We start from the raw sequence: 16,417 nt of genomic DNA, 5'->3' as shown, positions 1-16,417 counted from the left end.
TCACTGCCTTGCATGCTGACATACTTTCTTGAGTGGAGGAGGGAGAGGGCATGGAGAGGGTGTGTCAGGAATTCTTCATACCTCATGGCCTGTCTTGTGCCATGTTCCAGAATCGGTATGCTTGTGGGAGCCCACTGCCCACATGTCCATCGTCAGCTGTGCACCCCAGAGTCATAAGTCCGTGCACATATCAGTGTGCTGGCTCAAAGGCCAACAGGGAGAAACTGCAAGTCCCATCAGCTGAATTCGCTTTGTTTCTCCTATTTAAAACACAAGGTTAAGAGGGACCCTAGAAAAAAATGTGCTATCCTATTAACCGTGTTACTGGTTATTTTAAAATTCTGCTTCCTTTAAAATCCTTTTACGCATTTTTTGAAAGCTATGGCTTCTCACTTAGATTGTCAGCTGTTTTATAAGGTTTGTTTTTTAAATTTTTCGCATATTACATATGGATATATATGAAATAATTTTAAGTTTACATAAAAGCAGAAATAGTTCACAGAGCTCCTAAACCCTCCACTCAGATTCCCCAATTGTTGACATTTCTGAACCACTTGAGAATAACTTGCAGACAGGTTCCCATTTCATCTCTCAACACTTCAGGGTATATTTTCTAAGTACAAGGACATTCTCCTACATACTTACATCCTAACCATCATGTTTAAATGTTTTAAAATGAGGATTTTTATGAATTTGATTTTCCTTTTGAGTAAAAATTCACAGAGAACTTGTTTTAATGCAACAGATATTAATTACTTTGTTAATGCAGGTTAAATAGTTGTTTTCATTTCTTTCATTCATCAAGTATTTGGTGACAGATACAATTTTAGGCACCAGGGAAACAAACAGGATAAGGTTTGTGCTCTTGTTAGTTTACACTCTAACGAGGGAGACTGACAGAAGAATATCAGATGATGATAAGTTTATGCTGAAAATTAAAAAGGAGCGATGAGAGAGAACACCAGGTGGCTGCTTTAGGTGGGGTGGTCAGGAAAGGTATCTCTGAGGAGAGGTGGAAGCCCAGATCTGAAAGACAGGAAAGAGCCAGCCCTGGAAAGATCTTGTTAACTCGCATGGTAATTTGAGATGCTTTGTATTCTCAAAGGTGCTTATTTGCAGCGATTTTTTAACCATATTAAAGATCTATAAACCAACACATTTGCATAATAATAGCTACTAGTGACTCCTTTTGTACAATGTGTTATTTTGTGGTGAAAATACCTATCAATTTATTTGTCTGATAAATTCAATTTTGTATCTAGGCTTCCTAGGATCAGCACTGTGATGCTTTTCAGTTATTTTTAACAGTCTGATTGCTCTTGCCTTCTTTGGTGGTATTCATGCCAGTGACTCTTGTTTTGTAGAACCATTTGCTTTCCACATGGATAGTTTTTCTCATGGCAAATTTCCTTAGGTTTTGTTTTTTAAACATACATTCACTCTTGAATGTTTCAGGCAGCAGCAGCAGCAGCAGCAGCAGCAGCAGCAGCAGCAGCAGCAGCAGCAGCAGCAGCAAGAGCCACCAGGACAGCTTACACAGCCATGTGAAAAGCCGACCACAAGTTCAGGCGCACTTGGCAGTGATCTAGGTACGCCTCGCCAACCATACATCACATTTGTTACCTGCATGCTGGGTTTGACACACAGACTCTACGTGATTTTGGCTTTATCTGCTTTTTTCTCCTCTAATCTTTAATTGTATTAAAACCCTTGAATGAGTTTGTAATCTGCTACATTTCCTTGGATTAAGGAGCAGGCTGACTCCAAATGTACTTAAGTGTCCTTAAAGCACTCAGTGAATCTTTTGCTTTAAAATTATAAACAATACTTGCAACTTCACAGTGCATTCTCCAAAAGTTCCTCAGAGATCATGAATATTAGTAGGTCGAGAATAAATACATTTTACCTCTTGGAAAACTAAAAACACCTAAATATAATCTAAATTACAACAGAAAGTCTAGAGTTACTTATCAGGCTTTGGTTTAATAGGTCCTCAATTTTGGCCAGTTATTGGTAGTAGAAGTTGAGTAAAAAAGAAATTGTGTATGACAAAGGACTTGTAAGCAGAATATGCAAAGAACTCTCAAAACTGAAATAAAACAACTCAAAAAAATGGGCAAAGGGTTTGAACAGACACTTCACCGAATAAAATATATGGATGACAAATAGCACATGAAAATATGCTCAACATCACTAGTCATTAGGGAAATGCAGATTAAAACCGCAATGAGATATCATTACACACCTATAAGAATGGCTTAATAACAAAATTAAATTGGCAATACCAAATGTGGTCAAGAATCAGAGCAACTGGGACTCTCATACATTGTTAACAGGAATGTAAAATGGCACAGCAACTTTGGAAAACAGTTTAGTATTGTCCTGCAGACTTAAATGTACACTTAACCATGCGATCCAGTAGTTCCACTCCTAGGTATGTAACCAAGAGAAAAGAAAATATTGGTTCACACAAAAACTCATATGTAAATGCTTACAGCAGCTTTGTTCATAATTGTGAAAAATTGGAAACTGCTTAAATGCTGTCCTTCAGCTGGTGAATAAAACCAGCTAAGAAACACCTTGCCTACAGCAGTTCACATGACAGCAGATTTCTCATCTGAAATCCTGGAAGTCAGAAGGAAGTGGCACAACATCTTTCATGTGCTGAAAGTAAAGTCTAAACCTAGAATGCTGTAGTTAATGAAAATTTTTTTCAGTAATGAAGGGGAAAATAATGGCTAAAGGAAGTTCTCTAAACAGAAATGATAAAGGAAGTAATTTTGAAACGTCAGGAAGGAAAAAAGTACAGTAGAAAGAATAAAAATATGAGCAAATACAATGGACTTTCCTCTCCTTTTCAGTTTTATAAATTCATTTGATGATTGAAACAAGAATTAAAACATTGACTTGGTTTTTAGTATAAAATATAGGAAATGCTTAAGGCAATTATATTAATAAACAGGAGAAAGTAGAGGGAGGTAAGAGTTCTAATTTTCATTTGAACTGGTACAGCCACTCTGGAAAATAATTTGATAATTTCTATAAGAACTGAACATACACTGACCATATAACTGGCAGTTATGTTCTTGGGCAATCCCGGAGAGGTGAAAACTTCGATCACACAAAAATCTACACAAATGCTCATAGCAACTTTATTTGTTATGATCAAAAACTTGGAAGAAAAAAATGTCCTACAGTAGGTGAATGGTTTAACAAGCTGCAGTACATCCATACCATGGATACTACTCAGGATTAAAAAGAGATGCTCCTATGTTGGTGCATGTATATTTACAATTGTTATATTATCTTCTTGGATTGATCCTTTGATCATTATGTAGTGTCCTTCTTTGTCTCTTGTAACAGTCCTTGTTTTAAAGTTTTGCCTGATAGAAGTATTGCTACTCTGGTGTTCTTTTGATTCAGTCCTTGTTTTAAAGTTTTGCCTGATAGTAGTATTGCTACTCTGGTGTTCTTTTGATTTCCGTTTGCATGGAATACCTTTGTCCATCCCCTCACTTTCAGTCTCTAGTTTGATCTGAGGTTAGTCTTTTGCAGCAAATATACAGGTTCTGTTTTTGTATCCATGCAACCAGTTTATGTCTTTTGGTTGGAGCATTTAGTCCATTTACATTTAAGGTAATTTCATATGATCCTGCAATCCCACTTCTGGGCATATATCCAGAGAAAACTCTAAATCCAAATGATACATGCACTCCAGTGTTCACAGCAGCACTATTTACAATAGCCAAGACACAGAAGCAATTCAAGTGTCCATCAACAGATAAATGGATAAAGAAGTGTGTGTGTGTGTGTGTGTGTGTGAGAGTGAGTGAGTGATGGAATATTACTCAGCCATAAAAAAGAATGAAATAATGCCATTTGCAGCAGCATGGATGGACCTAGACATTATCATAGTCAGTGAAGTAAGTCAAAGACAAATATCATATGATACCATTTGTATGTAGAATCTTAAAAAATGATGCAAATGAACTTATTTACAAAACAAAGACTCACAGACATAGAAAGCAAATTTTTGGTTACCAAAGGGGAAAGACAGAGGAGGGATAAATTAGGAGTTTGGAATTAACAGATACACACTACTATGTATAAAATAGATCAACAACAGGGACCTACTGTATAGCACAGGGAACTATATTCAATATCTTATAATAACCTACAACGGAAAAGAATCTGAAAAAGTATATATATACATATATATATGACTGATTTTGCTATACACCTGAAATTAACACATTGTAAATTATGCTTCAATTTTTAAAAAAATGGTTAAAAAAGAAAGAAACCAACTGTGGATACATGCAACAACTTGGATGCATCTCAAGGGCATGCTGAGTACAAAAAAAGAACTCTCAAGAGATCTCATACTATATGATTCTATGTGTGTAACACTCTAAAAGTGACAAATTTATAGAGATGGAAAACAGATTTGTGGTTGCCTGTAGTTAGGGAAGGTGGTGGGAAAGAGAAGTGCATGTGAATGAAAAGGGATGGCAGGCAGGATCCTGGTGGTACCCTCACAGTTCTCTGTCCTGACGGCAGTGGTGATGGTTACACGAATCTACACATATGACAAAATACCATAGAACTATGCACAACATTGTGCCAATGTCAATATTCAGGTTTAGGTTTGAGTTCTAGTTAATGTAAGATTTAATTATTGGGTGAAATTTAGCCAAAGTGTACACAGGACCTCTCTGACCTATCTTTGCACCTTCCTGTGGATAAATAATTATTTCTCAAAACAAACTTTTTTAAAGTAACAAATTATAGACAGGGTTAAATGTTCTTTTCCTTAGTATAATGCTTTTGTTGGAAACAATACAAATGCATTATGTTAAGTGAAAGAAGCCATGCTCAAAGGCTGTATGCATACTGCATGATTCCACCTGTGCTGACATGCAGGAAAAGACAGCACTGTAGGGCAGAGAACATGTCAGTGGTTGCCTAGACTTCAGGGCTTGGGATTGACTACAAAGAGGCAGCGTAAGAGAGTTTTTTTTGTCAGTGGAATGTTCTGTATCTGGGCAGGGATGGTGGTTATACCACTCATACATATTTGTCAAAACTTACAGAACTGTAAAAGAGTGGATTTTACTGTGTGTAAATTTTTTAAGTCAACAAAGGCAACTGTAGTGGTCAAATAGACATTTTCTAAGAGCTTACGTTTTGATGACTTTGAAAATTTCCTGGAAATTTCTAAGAAATACATGTTTTTTTCCCAACAGGTGATACTATGAGCGAAGAAGACATGCTTCAGGCAGCTGTAACCATGTCGTTAGAAACTGTTAGAAATAATTTCAAAACAGAAGGAAAAAAATAATACCTTTTACAAATCATTTAGTTATTCATACTTTCCAATATTATCCTGTGTCGTTACAGTATAGGGTCCACTTTGGTAATGTGTCAAAGAGAACAGTTTTCAACAGAGGAAGTAAGACTTAGGTGGTTTGCAAACAAAAAGATGAGATGTTAGAAAAATGCATCAGTTGTAGGACTAAATAATGATCCAAACACTAGCCAAAGAGGCATTCAGCAATTAAAGACATTTAAAATAGTTTTCTAAATGTTCCTTTTTCTTTTTTGAGTGTGCAATATCTAACATGTCTAAAATTAGGGCATTTTTCTTGGATCTTTTTGCAGACCAACTGATTACAATTAGCTCTTGCCACAAAACTGTTCCCACACAATTTGTTTTCTTTTCCTTCCGTTCTCGTAGGGAATTTGGCTCACTTTCATCTTCTAAGAGTTGCTTTTACTTCTCATTAACCAAATTGACCTTTTAGGACAATGTCTCTTCTGTGTTGGTAACAGTAATAGTTCTGGAAGGATAACCTGTTTTCCCTCCGACTGTGTATCGTGCACTTCATTGTTTTCTCACGTTGTTTTCTCTGATCACAATTTCTCCGCTCCTTGGTTTTCATTACTTTTGACAATTCTTTTGAAAGATGGTAATCTTTCTTGAGGTTTTGTTTCTTAAACACTGTAAAAGGGGCTCATTATTTCATGATTCTGATGCATTCCTAAACTCTGAAAGCAGCTCTGCACAAGTATTTGAGAATAAATGAGAATTTTGTTAGTGTATGAGCACGTCCTTTCCCAGATGCTTTGTAATGTCTTCCCAGTTACGTCAGAACTTTACAGGTTTGTTGTAACCCTCTTTCCTGCACCTTGTTATTTCCTTTTCTTCTCCAGTTGAGAAAAATAGGAGAAGCATAGTGTGCAAGCCAGTTTCTTTCTTTTGTAAAATAACATACAGTGCCCACCATGAATGTATGATAAACCTTGGCCTTCAATTTTATTAGCAGTTTGATTTTATTTTCTCTCTTGTGACTGGAGATACTGGTTTTGTTTACAGTTGAGTCATGGAATGTAGAGGTATCCTTCTGCTGTACATCTTTTAGTAGGTATAGCTTGCCAGAGGTCTAGATGATCTAGAACATGAAAGTAATTTACCAACAAAATGACATTTAAATTTATATTGTGATTTGACACTTGCATCATGTTTAAATACCATAGAATTACAGAAGTAACGGTAGTTAATGAGTCTGTAAATAAGAAAGTCTTTAGTTTTGATAAACATTCTTTAATTGAGATGCACACAGAGTTTTTTGCTGGGTCAATACAATGGGATGATTTTGGTGAAAATTAACTATGCCCTCTGAAATGGGCCTTTTAGATTCTGTCACCTACTCCCCTTCCCTCATTCTCCATCCCCTTTTGAAGCCCTGTTGAATGCTGAATTGTCATAAGCTAAAATTTAAGAAGAAACTTCAGCTGACAACTTAGAAAATTAAAGTATGGTATATTGCCATACCCTGGTGTATGGCTACACACATTTTATCAGGGAAAATTTTTTGATGTAGAACTTACTGATAAAAGAGATGAGAAAATGTCTTTATTTATGATTATGAAATAGCTTTTTCTTTTTTTTAGTCATTTTGTGCCAAGTAAGTTTTCCGAAGTTTCCCTTATGTAAAATTAGACAGTTTTATTTTAAAACTAAAGTTTTCTTTTGACAGCAGAAAATGTTTCAGAAAAATTATAAAGCTTTAGAACTGCAAGGGATGTTGGGGTTTGGTACAAATCCCTAAGATTTACAAACCAAAATATTTTAAGACTGAACTTTTGTAATTATCCCCAGTGTGCTGGTCATATTTTCCGTGGATATTTGGCCTTTACCTTTTCCCATTGAAAAATTACGTTAAACTTTCCGTGCATTTGAATTGATGAGCTACCTAATATAAAAATGAGAAAACAAATACGCGTTTAAAAGTTTTAACATTCATTAGAGTTTATAAAGTTCTTACATTACACACCCTTGCTAAAGCACTTAAGGAAATACGGCATGTTGACCTTCCTTTGTTAGGGATTTTTTTTTAAGTAGAGCTGAGCACACACTGGATACATTTGAATGTGTTTAGTTCGTTGTGAAGTTGCTGTTTGACAGGCAGATTCAGAATCACTAGTGAACTGCCATCTCGTATGCATTGGCTTAAACTTAATCACACGCTTAGATTCCATTTCTTAATTGATTGGCCAGTATGAAAAGATGCCAAAGCTCATAACCACAGTAAGAAAAATTGAAAGTTACACAAAGCTGTAGTTCACACGTCAGGAACTGCTATTTAGTGTAAACCACCTGCAAGTCAGGAACAGTGAAATTCACAATAACTGCCCTGCTAAGAACTTTATTTATATAAAGATTTCCATTCTGTTTTACCAATTGGGAACACCTTAATGTTTAATATTTAAACTATTGGTATCATTTTTCTAATGTATAATTCATATTGCCAGGGTAAAATATGTACAGTGGCAATGCTGGTGTTAAAGTTTAAACAAGCTTTGGAAATAACACTTTCATATTTATAGATGTCATGGATTTAATAGTTATTTATGTTTTAAAAATAGAGTAGTTAATATCTGATCTAAACCATCAATATACATTTTTACAGTAATTAACATACAGATACACAACAGTGTAAACTGACTATAACAAAAAAACATACAAATATTTCAGTAATGTAAATTGTTTGAAAAGGTCGCTGCAGGTAAACTATATTTCATCTCTAAGGTCTTGGCCAAATAATTTACAATTCACAGAATATTTATGGAGGTGCTTTTTTTTCTTTAAAACAATTTTTCTTAATTAAGACTTTATTCATGCCAAAGTTAATGAGGAAAAACTCAAAACTAGTTGAAGATCATTATAGGCAAAAACTACCCATAGTCTACATTATTTCACTTAATACTAAGTCGAATAAAGGAAATTTTATGCCAGTAAGAGCCAAAGTCACATCTTTAATGTCTGCATGTTTGATACCGTTTTAAAATAATGTCATGCTAGTGCCAAGATTTACTAAATGTCTAAAATTGGCCCACTGGACCTATTCAAATTCAAAAAAGCTTGATTCTCTGTGCATAACCAAAATATGAAAATAATTGAAATAGCTTAGATTGGAAAAAAATCTTGATGTTTTAAATTGAAGATTCAATAATTAATATTGATGACTTTCTATTAAAAACTTTATCTGCAGTTGGAGAGGCCAATAGCCACTACTTTCAAAGTGAATTGTTTGTTGTTTCTGGGTCCCAACAAGTATGGAGATGTTACAGATGTGATCTTAATTAAGAAAAGTAAGATTGGATTAGCAGATCATCTCATCAGTGTAAATAATTTTGCATACTTTCAGAATAAAAACTTTGCTCCATTTCTGGTCCCTTCATAACCAGCATCTTTTGCTGAAGAAATGAACTGACTTGTATTGTTTTTTTAAAGCCTTATACATAAAAATATTTTTGTTCCATTTTGCTTTCATGAATGAGAAGATTATTGACACGGTTAATTCTTGAATTTTGATTTTTTTTTTAATTTGAAGAAAATTTATACTATTTTAATTTTTTTCCAAAATGGTCTGGCATTTAAGATTTAGTGCTAGTAACCACCCCTAAATTTACAGTAATTGGCATGTTTAATTAATAATAGTGTATCAATAAATATTTTAAAACTGTGGATACATATACAAGGAGTGGGATGCATTAGTGAAATATATGTGAAAATTCCTGATTCATTTAGAAAGTGCTTCAGTTGTCTCCTGCATAGTTCAAAAGTGAATGTTTCCAGGATTCTTTTATGCTTTTTTTTTTGAAGAGTAAAGTGTACATTTGAATATGATTAATTTCTTAACACTGGACTCCTAGGAATAACTTTCTAAAAATTACTGTTCTGTATAAATAAGCTTTGAAATTCAAGTACAAAAAACATCTGAAACAAAAAATATTCTTTTGGCTGTGACTCTAGTGCACTGTGGCAGTGCCATTTGCTCAGGACCCAACTCTGCAGCCCTTCTGTGTGTGTCCTCCCTCTTGAGTTGTTTTGCCCTTGCACACACAGGCCTTCCTGACTGGTCCTTAGAAAAGCCGGGCTTCCAAAGCACTGTTGAACACTGATGGTTCAATTGTTAATGTGGCTGTTGGATGAGTTGTATTTTAAATATCAAAGATTATTAAATAAAGATAATGTTTGCTTTTTTTATTCGGTTTTTATTTGTGTTTATTGTTGATTCGTAGCCTTGCTAGTCAAAGTATGGCTGGAGCATCTGCACCATCAAGAGCTTTTCAGAAATGCAGGCCACACTCCCACCTGAATCAGAACGAGCATTTTAAACAGGATCCCCGGGGATTGACATGCAGAGCGAATGTGAGAAGCGTTTTTATGGACCATGGTGATAAATGAAGCGGGGGGGGGGGGGGGGGGCACTGATACTCTGTTCCAACCAACTGCTGCCTATGGGTCCATGATTACTGGATCCTCTAATCTTTTCTAAAAGAGGCAAAGAATTCCATATTTTTATTTGAAATCTGATTTTTAAATGTTGGCCCAATTGTTTTTTAACCCTAACCCTAGCCCTGAGGTCCAAAGTACATTAGTAACAAATTCTTAAGAATGTTATTTTTCCTCATTTCATTTAACTCTGGACACCAGGAACAACTTGAATCCACGTGGACAGGTTGAGACTTACAGGATCCTTGTGTTTTATAGTGAGGGTTGTATATCCATTTTAGCTTTAATTAGGGTTGGGCACAAATTTTGAAATAATTTCAAATTTATTACATGCATCTGTTGAGCATAATTTCATAGCTTAGTCCTGAGAAGGACCAATCCATTGAATTTGGATGCCACTAGATGGCTGATCTCATTAACACTCAGCTGTGGGTCCTATGAAATCCATGTTGATTTGAAGGTCCATGTTATGTGTCAGCTAAAAACTATATAGAAGTTAGGGAAACTTGGGGTTGTCCTTATTTTGAAGATGTGCCTGTTTTAGGATCCTTTTAACCATTTTCTGTATTGCCAATGCTCATTTTTTATTTTATAGGTCATCTGGGTCCAGCTGACCTCTTCAGCCTGTACTCAACATTTTCCCTTTCCACGCTGTGTGCAAACTAGCAGGCCTCCTTACAGGTCTTCAGAGACGCCAGGCTCTGTCCCACCCCCAGGCACTCCAACACTCTCCTTGTCCTTTTGCCCCTTTGATATCCCTGCCCCTAAACTTCACTGCCACCCCTTGCTGTGAGGACTTTCTTTTTCAAGGGGACTACCACCCTGTGCTGTGTCCTGTTCTGTCTCAAGATCGTTCCAGTTCTTCGTGGGTCAGGAACACCAACCACCCTTGGTCTCTAGGCTGCTGGAGAGAAACAGTCCCTGTATCATTAACTTATTCATCAAGACTTGCACTCACCATGTGCCTGGCATGTTCTGGGTTCTTGGAACGGAACTGTGAATAAGATACTCTGCCCTGCTTGCGTTCTGGGTGGCCATTAGGCAGAAGAAACGTTTAAATTACTGAACACGACTTCATGACATGTTAAGTGCTATGCTTATTCTGTGAGATGGGAAGACAAACAGGATGATGTGATAGCATGTGACTGGGAGGGAGGGCTGCTTTGATCAGGGTTCAAGGAAGGCCGCTGCACAGGTGACTTTCAGACACCTGAAAAATGAGGCAGCCATGCAAAGGTGTGGGGCCACTATACCTGCCTGAGGAAACAGCAAGCACGATGGCTCTGAGGTGGGGGGGGGGGGGGTGGCTGCCTGTCTCTGAGGAACACAGAAGGCTGGAGAGGCTAGAAAGTAATGAACAAAAGCTGGTATTGGGATGTAGGCAAAATGCTATGTATGGTTTTATAAAGATAAGTTTGGATTGTATTTATACTTTATTACACTAAGCAACTTGGCCCACTTTCTAGAATACCGTCTCTTCTAGAATATTGAAAGTCTTTTAAAAAAAAATCTTTTAAAAGGCCCATCAACTACATGTTCCACCAAGGAGCGTCCCATGCCACTGTCCAACTTAAACAACCCCCGAAAACTGGCTGAATTTGTAATCAAGCAGGACTGTGGGGACTTCTGGGGTCAGACCCCTCCCCAGTATCCTCTGCTGTAGGTCCTCTCTTAAATGCCCAGATAATAGTATCTCATGCATACTTCCTGAGTTTTTAAGATGCTAAAAACCACCACCAAATGGAAGAAATTAACTTCCTGATGATCATGAGCATGTGGCCCCCAGACTTTCTGGCTCCCAAGGATTGATCACGATCAACCAGAGAATTGTGCACAGCTGATCACATACCCTGGGACTCCCCTCCCTCAGCTGGCCTTTAAAAATGCTCAGTTGAAACCCTTTGGGGGAGGGGGTGGTTTGGGCATGAATCACCTATTTTCCTTGCTTGGCCCTTCAATAAACCTTGGCTCCAAACTCCCATGTTTCGGTTTGTTAGGCCTCACTGTGCATTGGGCCCAAGAACTTGTGCTTGGTAATAAATTTTTAACTCTAAAGGTGTTTTTTAACCTGTCTCAGATCAGACTTTTAGGCAAGGCTCCCACTTCCCATTTATGCACTTTATTTTCCTTCCTGTTATATTTATGCACTTTTCCCATCACTGTCACACAACTACAATTCAGTTTTGAAAACTCGGCATCGTATTTTGCTTGTCAATCCACATCATCAGTTGTAGTGATTAACTTCTGAGTGGCCCCCTTCTGTCTATCTCAGCCACTTCTAGTCCAGGACACCATCATATCACACATGAACATGTGTCATAACATCTGACCTGTTCACTTGGCCTTTGGCCTCGCTGCTTGTGAGGCCAGCCTTCCCAAAGCTGCTGAAATTACCTATAAGTGAACCTTTGTTACTGGCAACATGTTATCATAGGGAATAATAAAGTGTAAATATCAGAAAGGAAGATGCCAAATTGTATGACTGTATGCCTAGACAACACAAGGAAATTCACTGAAAAGCTACTGGAACTAATAAGGGAAGTCAGTAAGCAACAAAAGCCAATAGCTTGTTTGTATGCCAGCAACAATCTGTTAAAAAATAAGATGCAAAAGTACCAAGCTCAATCATGTCTAATCCTTGGAGCGCCAGCTGGGTCACTGGTTCCAAGCTAAAGTGAGTGGAATGGCCCCATCGCAGCCCTAAGCCACACGTTGTTACACGGGCCCCAAGCAGCTCTGCTTGTGCCCAGAGTCCTGCTGAGTCGCTCAGAAAATAGTTCAGATGGGCTCTGGCATTCACCCCTCAAAAATGGCTCAAACCCAATGCCAGAGGCCAGGAGGGAGCAGAACCTATGCCATCTCCTTTGCTTTCATGCCTTCTCCAAATAAGATACATTTTCTCTAAAAGTTCTATTTCTGTTCTGCACAGGAGCAGCTCTGTCTCCAACCCTGAAAACCTTCTCAGGCCCAAAGCAGACTTAGCTTCTTTGAACAATCATTTCAAACGTCTTCTAGGGCCTTCCGGTTAAGTACAGAGGATTACAGTATGATTCCACATATATGAGGTACTTAGACTAGTCAAATCCATAAAGACAAGAAATAGAATGGTGGTTGCCAGGGGCTAGGTAAAGCGGGGAATGAGGAGTTATTGTTTAAGGGATACAGGGTTTCAGTTTAGGAAGATGAAAAAAGTTCTGGAGATGGATGGTGGTGATGGTTGCAGAACAGTGTAAATATACTTAATGCCACTGAACTCTATATTTAAAAATGGTTAAAATGGTAAATTTTGTTATGTATATTGTATCACAAAACAATTACAGAGGCTTGATAACTGTATTTACTCCCTTCCAAAATCCCAGCAAAATGAAAGCAAATATATATATATAAACTCACAAATACAGAGAGACCAGAAGAGATGCGTTCATTGGATGAGATTTGGCCATCACAGAAAAATCTAATATAGCAGTGACTTTATATGCTACAAGTTTTTTTCTCTCTCATCTTCAGGAAATGCAGATTACCAAACAGGGCTGATAGGGCATCACACAGTGTCAGGAACCTGCTTTTTGTATTGTTGCTTTACATACATGGCTTCCATTGCTTCCATGGCTTCCAACGTCAACTCATGGAACTATGACAGCTGCTGTGGTGCCCATGATTACATCTGCACTCTAGCAATCAGAAAATGAGAGGAGGGTGGGGAAAGGCCATGTGCCCTTTCTTTAAGGTTTCCTCCTTAAAGTTGCAGACAAGACTTCCACTTATATAACACGGGCCAGAACTGAATCACATGGCCACTCCTAGCTACAACGTGGTTCTCAGTCTTAGGCACCCTACAGGCAGACCCTGAGATAAGGGAAAACTACTTTTTTAAAAAGGTGCTCCCAGGAAGAAATAAAAGAGGTGTAGGGAAGTGGGAAAGTGAGATAAGAAAAGGAAGCCAAGCAAGAGTGTAACAGCAAACAAAGCCTCAGTCCTGCAGACAGATCCAGAGGCAGTATGGTCACATCTTAGAAATGTCCCACACTGGGCAGGGGCATTGTGTCACTTGAAAACACTACTGAACAAGATTGTGTTTCAGCTCTCTGGGCATAGGCAATGTGCACTCTGGCAGCCTTCTGCCCAGAGAAACAGGTGTTGGCTTTTGGGAGCAAAAGCACTCCAAGAACAGGTGTGCAAGAAAATGGTAAAAGGATGGTGCTATCAGGAGGGACACTGGCATCTTCTGCTAAACTATGTGTCCAGGTAAAAAGTGAGGGTTCAATTACTAGACACGAAGGGGAGAAGAGACTTTGGAGGACAATTAGCAGTCACTGCCAGTTGAGGCAATAGTAGAAGAGGGATGTGAACTTTTCTTTGGAAGATGGAAAATTGATACAGGAATGAGCAGAACTGAGGAAGCTGCATACTAAGTATGAAAAGGAGGTATGTCCAACAGTACACAGGAAATGGGGCAACACTATCTTGGAAGGTGGGGGTGAGATGTGGACTAAAATCAGGAGGATTGAATAAGTCTTTGAAAAACAAATGATTCCCTAGAGCGGAGACATTCATCAATTAAAAAAAAAATACTCTAAATCATCTGCAGAACTAAAAGACATAGTTTTTTGAAAGGCTTTGCTGAATGCCCAGCATAATGAATAAAGTAACAAACAATCCTACCGCAAGGCACATCATTATTAATTTCAGAGCATCAAAGATAAAGAGAAGATTCTACAAGCTTCCAGAAAGAAAAACAAGGCCCAGAGAATAAGTCAGAGGAGAGTGAGGCAGGGAAACACAGGGCTCTGGGCAGAAAGGGGTCTAGGCAAACAATAAAATGCTTAATGCCTTCTTGAAAACTTTACCAGAAACACGTTTTACAATTCTGTTGGCAAGTTTTAGAAGGATTAGTGATCCTGTAATAACAGAAAATTGGGCAAATCTAAAAGATGTAATTTGTTAACTTCAAGAAGAACAGGGAGTTGAAAAAAATAAAAGAAATATAATCTTAGTACACCACATGGCTCAGCAATTAACAATAATAAAATTCATATAAGGTAAACATTAATTAATGATTTTACCAATAATTATGATATCACTATATTGGGAGCTCAGAAAAAAGGGAAACAGAGGTATGTGGTAATACAAGAGGTAATATAAGATTATATAATCATTTTTTTCCCATAATAGGGAGTAGGTAGCTAATGTCTAAAATGAATGAGAAAATAGCAATTATAAGCATAATATTTAGAAATTCAGGGGGAAAGATCAGTCTAATTTACTTTTAAAGATGGGTTTCTGCTTTACATTTGCATAAATAAGCCCATTTGGATGTTTTCTTCAGAACAAAAAAACCCATTTGGATGGTTTTCCCTAGAAAAGTATTGATGATGCTGCATCCTGAGAAATGGAAACCAGTTTGAAGTTCATAGCATTTTTTGTTGTTGTTGTTGTTGTTGTTGTTAGTCTTTTTTTTTTTTTTTCCTCCTGTCTGTTGAGGTTACAAAAATCCTAGTTTCAGAATTTCAGCTGGGCAGCCTACACCCTACCACGTGGAACCACTTAGGTTCATGGGCTCTGTTTGATGAGATATGTTTGATATTGCTGGGTTGGTTTTGTTGCTCATTTAAGTGATGATGAAACCCTTATTAGCTACAGGGGTTTGGGGCAGGAAAAGGAGGAAGTGTCTTTAGCCCAGACTTCGTCAAACTTGTATATCTTTTAACTCTTTATTATAAAAAATTTCAAATATATGCAAAAGTAAGACTATAATGAATCCCTACATACCCCTCACCCAGTGTCAACAGTTATCAACTGACAGTTCTTGTTTCATTTACCCTGTTCTGAAGCACGTCCCAAACATCACAGCATGCTATTTATCAGAATCATACTTTAAGTCTCTTGGACCATAGTTCATCCCATTGAAAACAGTCCCCCATAAGGAGGATTTTAGGACATAGCTTTTATGTTAATTATTTAATACATGATGTAAAGGCATACATTTGTGTTTGTTTTCTTCATTAATTGCAGTATCTTTTACGGCATGACATGAATTTATAGAAATGGCACTCCAGAGAATTTATGCCTGAAGGAAACATGGGCTTGATTTATCCTAAACTTTTCACTGTCATCCAGGAACCCAATTAGGTCCTAAGTTCATGTGATTCCTTTTCTCAAAGCAATTCCTCATCCTACTCTGAGTAAAAGCTAGAGTTCTTACACTGGCTTACCAGGCCCAACATGACCTGTCTTACTCCTTGGTCTTCATTGCTTACCACCCTTCCACAGCTCACTCTGCTCCAGCCATCCTTGCCTTTTTGCTAATCCTATAACCTGCCAAAGATTCATCTGCCTCAGGACCTTTTCATCAGCTGTTTCTTTTGCCTGGACTCCTCTTTCCTAGATATCCACATGTCTCACTCTCTTACTTCCCTCAAGTTTCTGTTCAATATTCCCTTACTGCTGAGGCCTTGCCTGACCACCCTCTACAACGTTACAAGAGCCTCTCTCCTCACATCCTTTCCATATCATTCTTACCCTGTTTTATACTTTTCCCACAGCAGTCATCACCACCTGTCTTATATTTATTACATTTTATTTCTCATCTGTTCCTTCCCAGTAGAATGCAAGCTC

General features: G+C 37.6%; 1 protein-coding gene across 3 annotated transcripts in view; it reads left to right on the top strand.

The window, feature by feature from the left end:
- ATXN3 (ataxin 3) overlaps positions 1–11,902 on the top strand; it is a 32,868-nt gene extending 20,966 nt beyond the window's left edge. Inside the window, exons 10-12 of one of the 3 annotated variants that reach the window (XR_004137468.2) lie at positions 1,456–1,589; positions 9,589–9,718; positions 10,398–11,902. Coding sequence is in view for 1 of the 3 variants with exons in the window: in XM_031454215.2 (XP_031310075.2) it covers positions 1,456–1,589; positions 5,247–5,341 (229 nt within the window). In the remaining 2 variants the exon portion in view is untranslated. Of the gene's footprint in view, positions 1–1,455; positions 1,590–5,246; positions 9,554–9,588; positions 9,719–10,397 lie in introns of those variants that run through there. The other 2 variants (XM_031454215.2, XM_031454216.2) reach the window with 2 other exon arrangements.
- The last annotated feature ends 4,515 nt before the right edge of the window (positions 11,903–16,417 follow it).

Source organism: Camelus dromedarius, chromosome 5 (assembly GCF_036321535.1).
Source record: "Camelus dromedarius isolate mCamDro1 chromosome 5, mCamDro1.pat, whole genome shotgun sequence".
Taxonomy (NCBI): domain Eukaryota; kingdom Metazoa; phylum Chordata; class Mammalia; order Artiodactyla; family Camelidae; genus Camelus; species Camelus dromedarius.
This window is presented reverse-complemented; position numbering and strand designations above follow the sequence as displayed.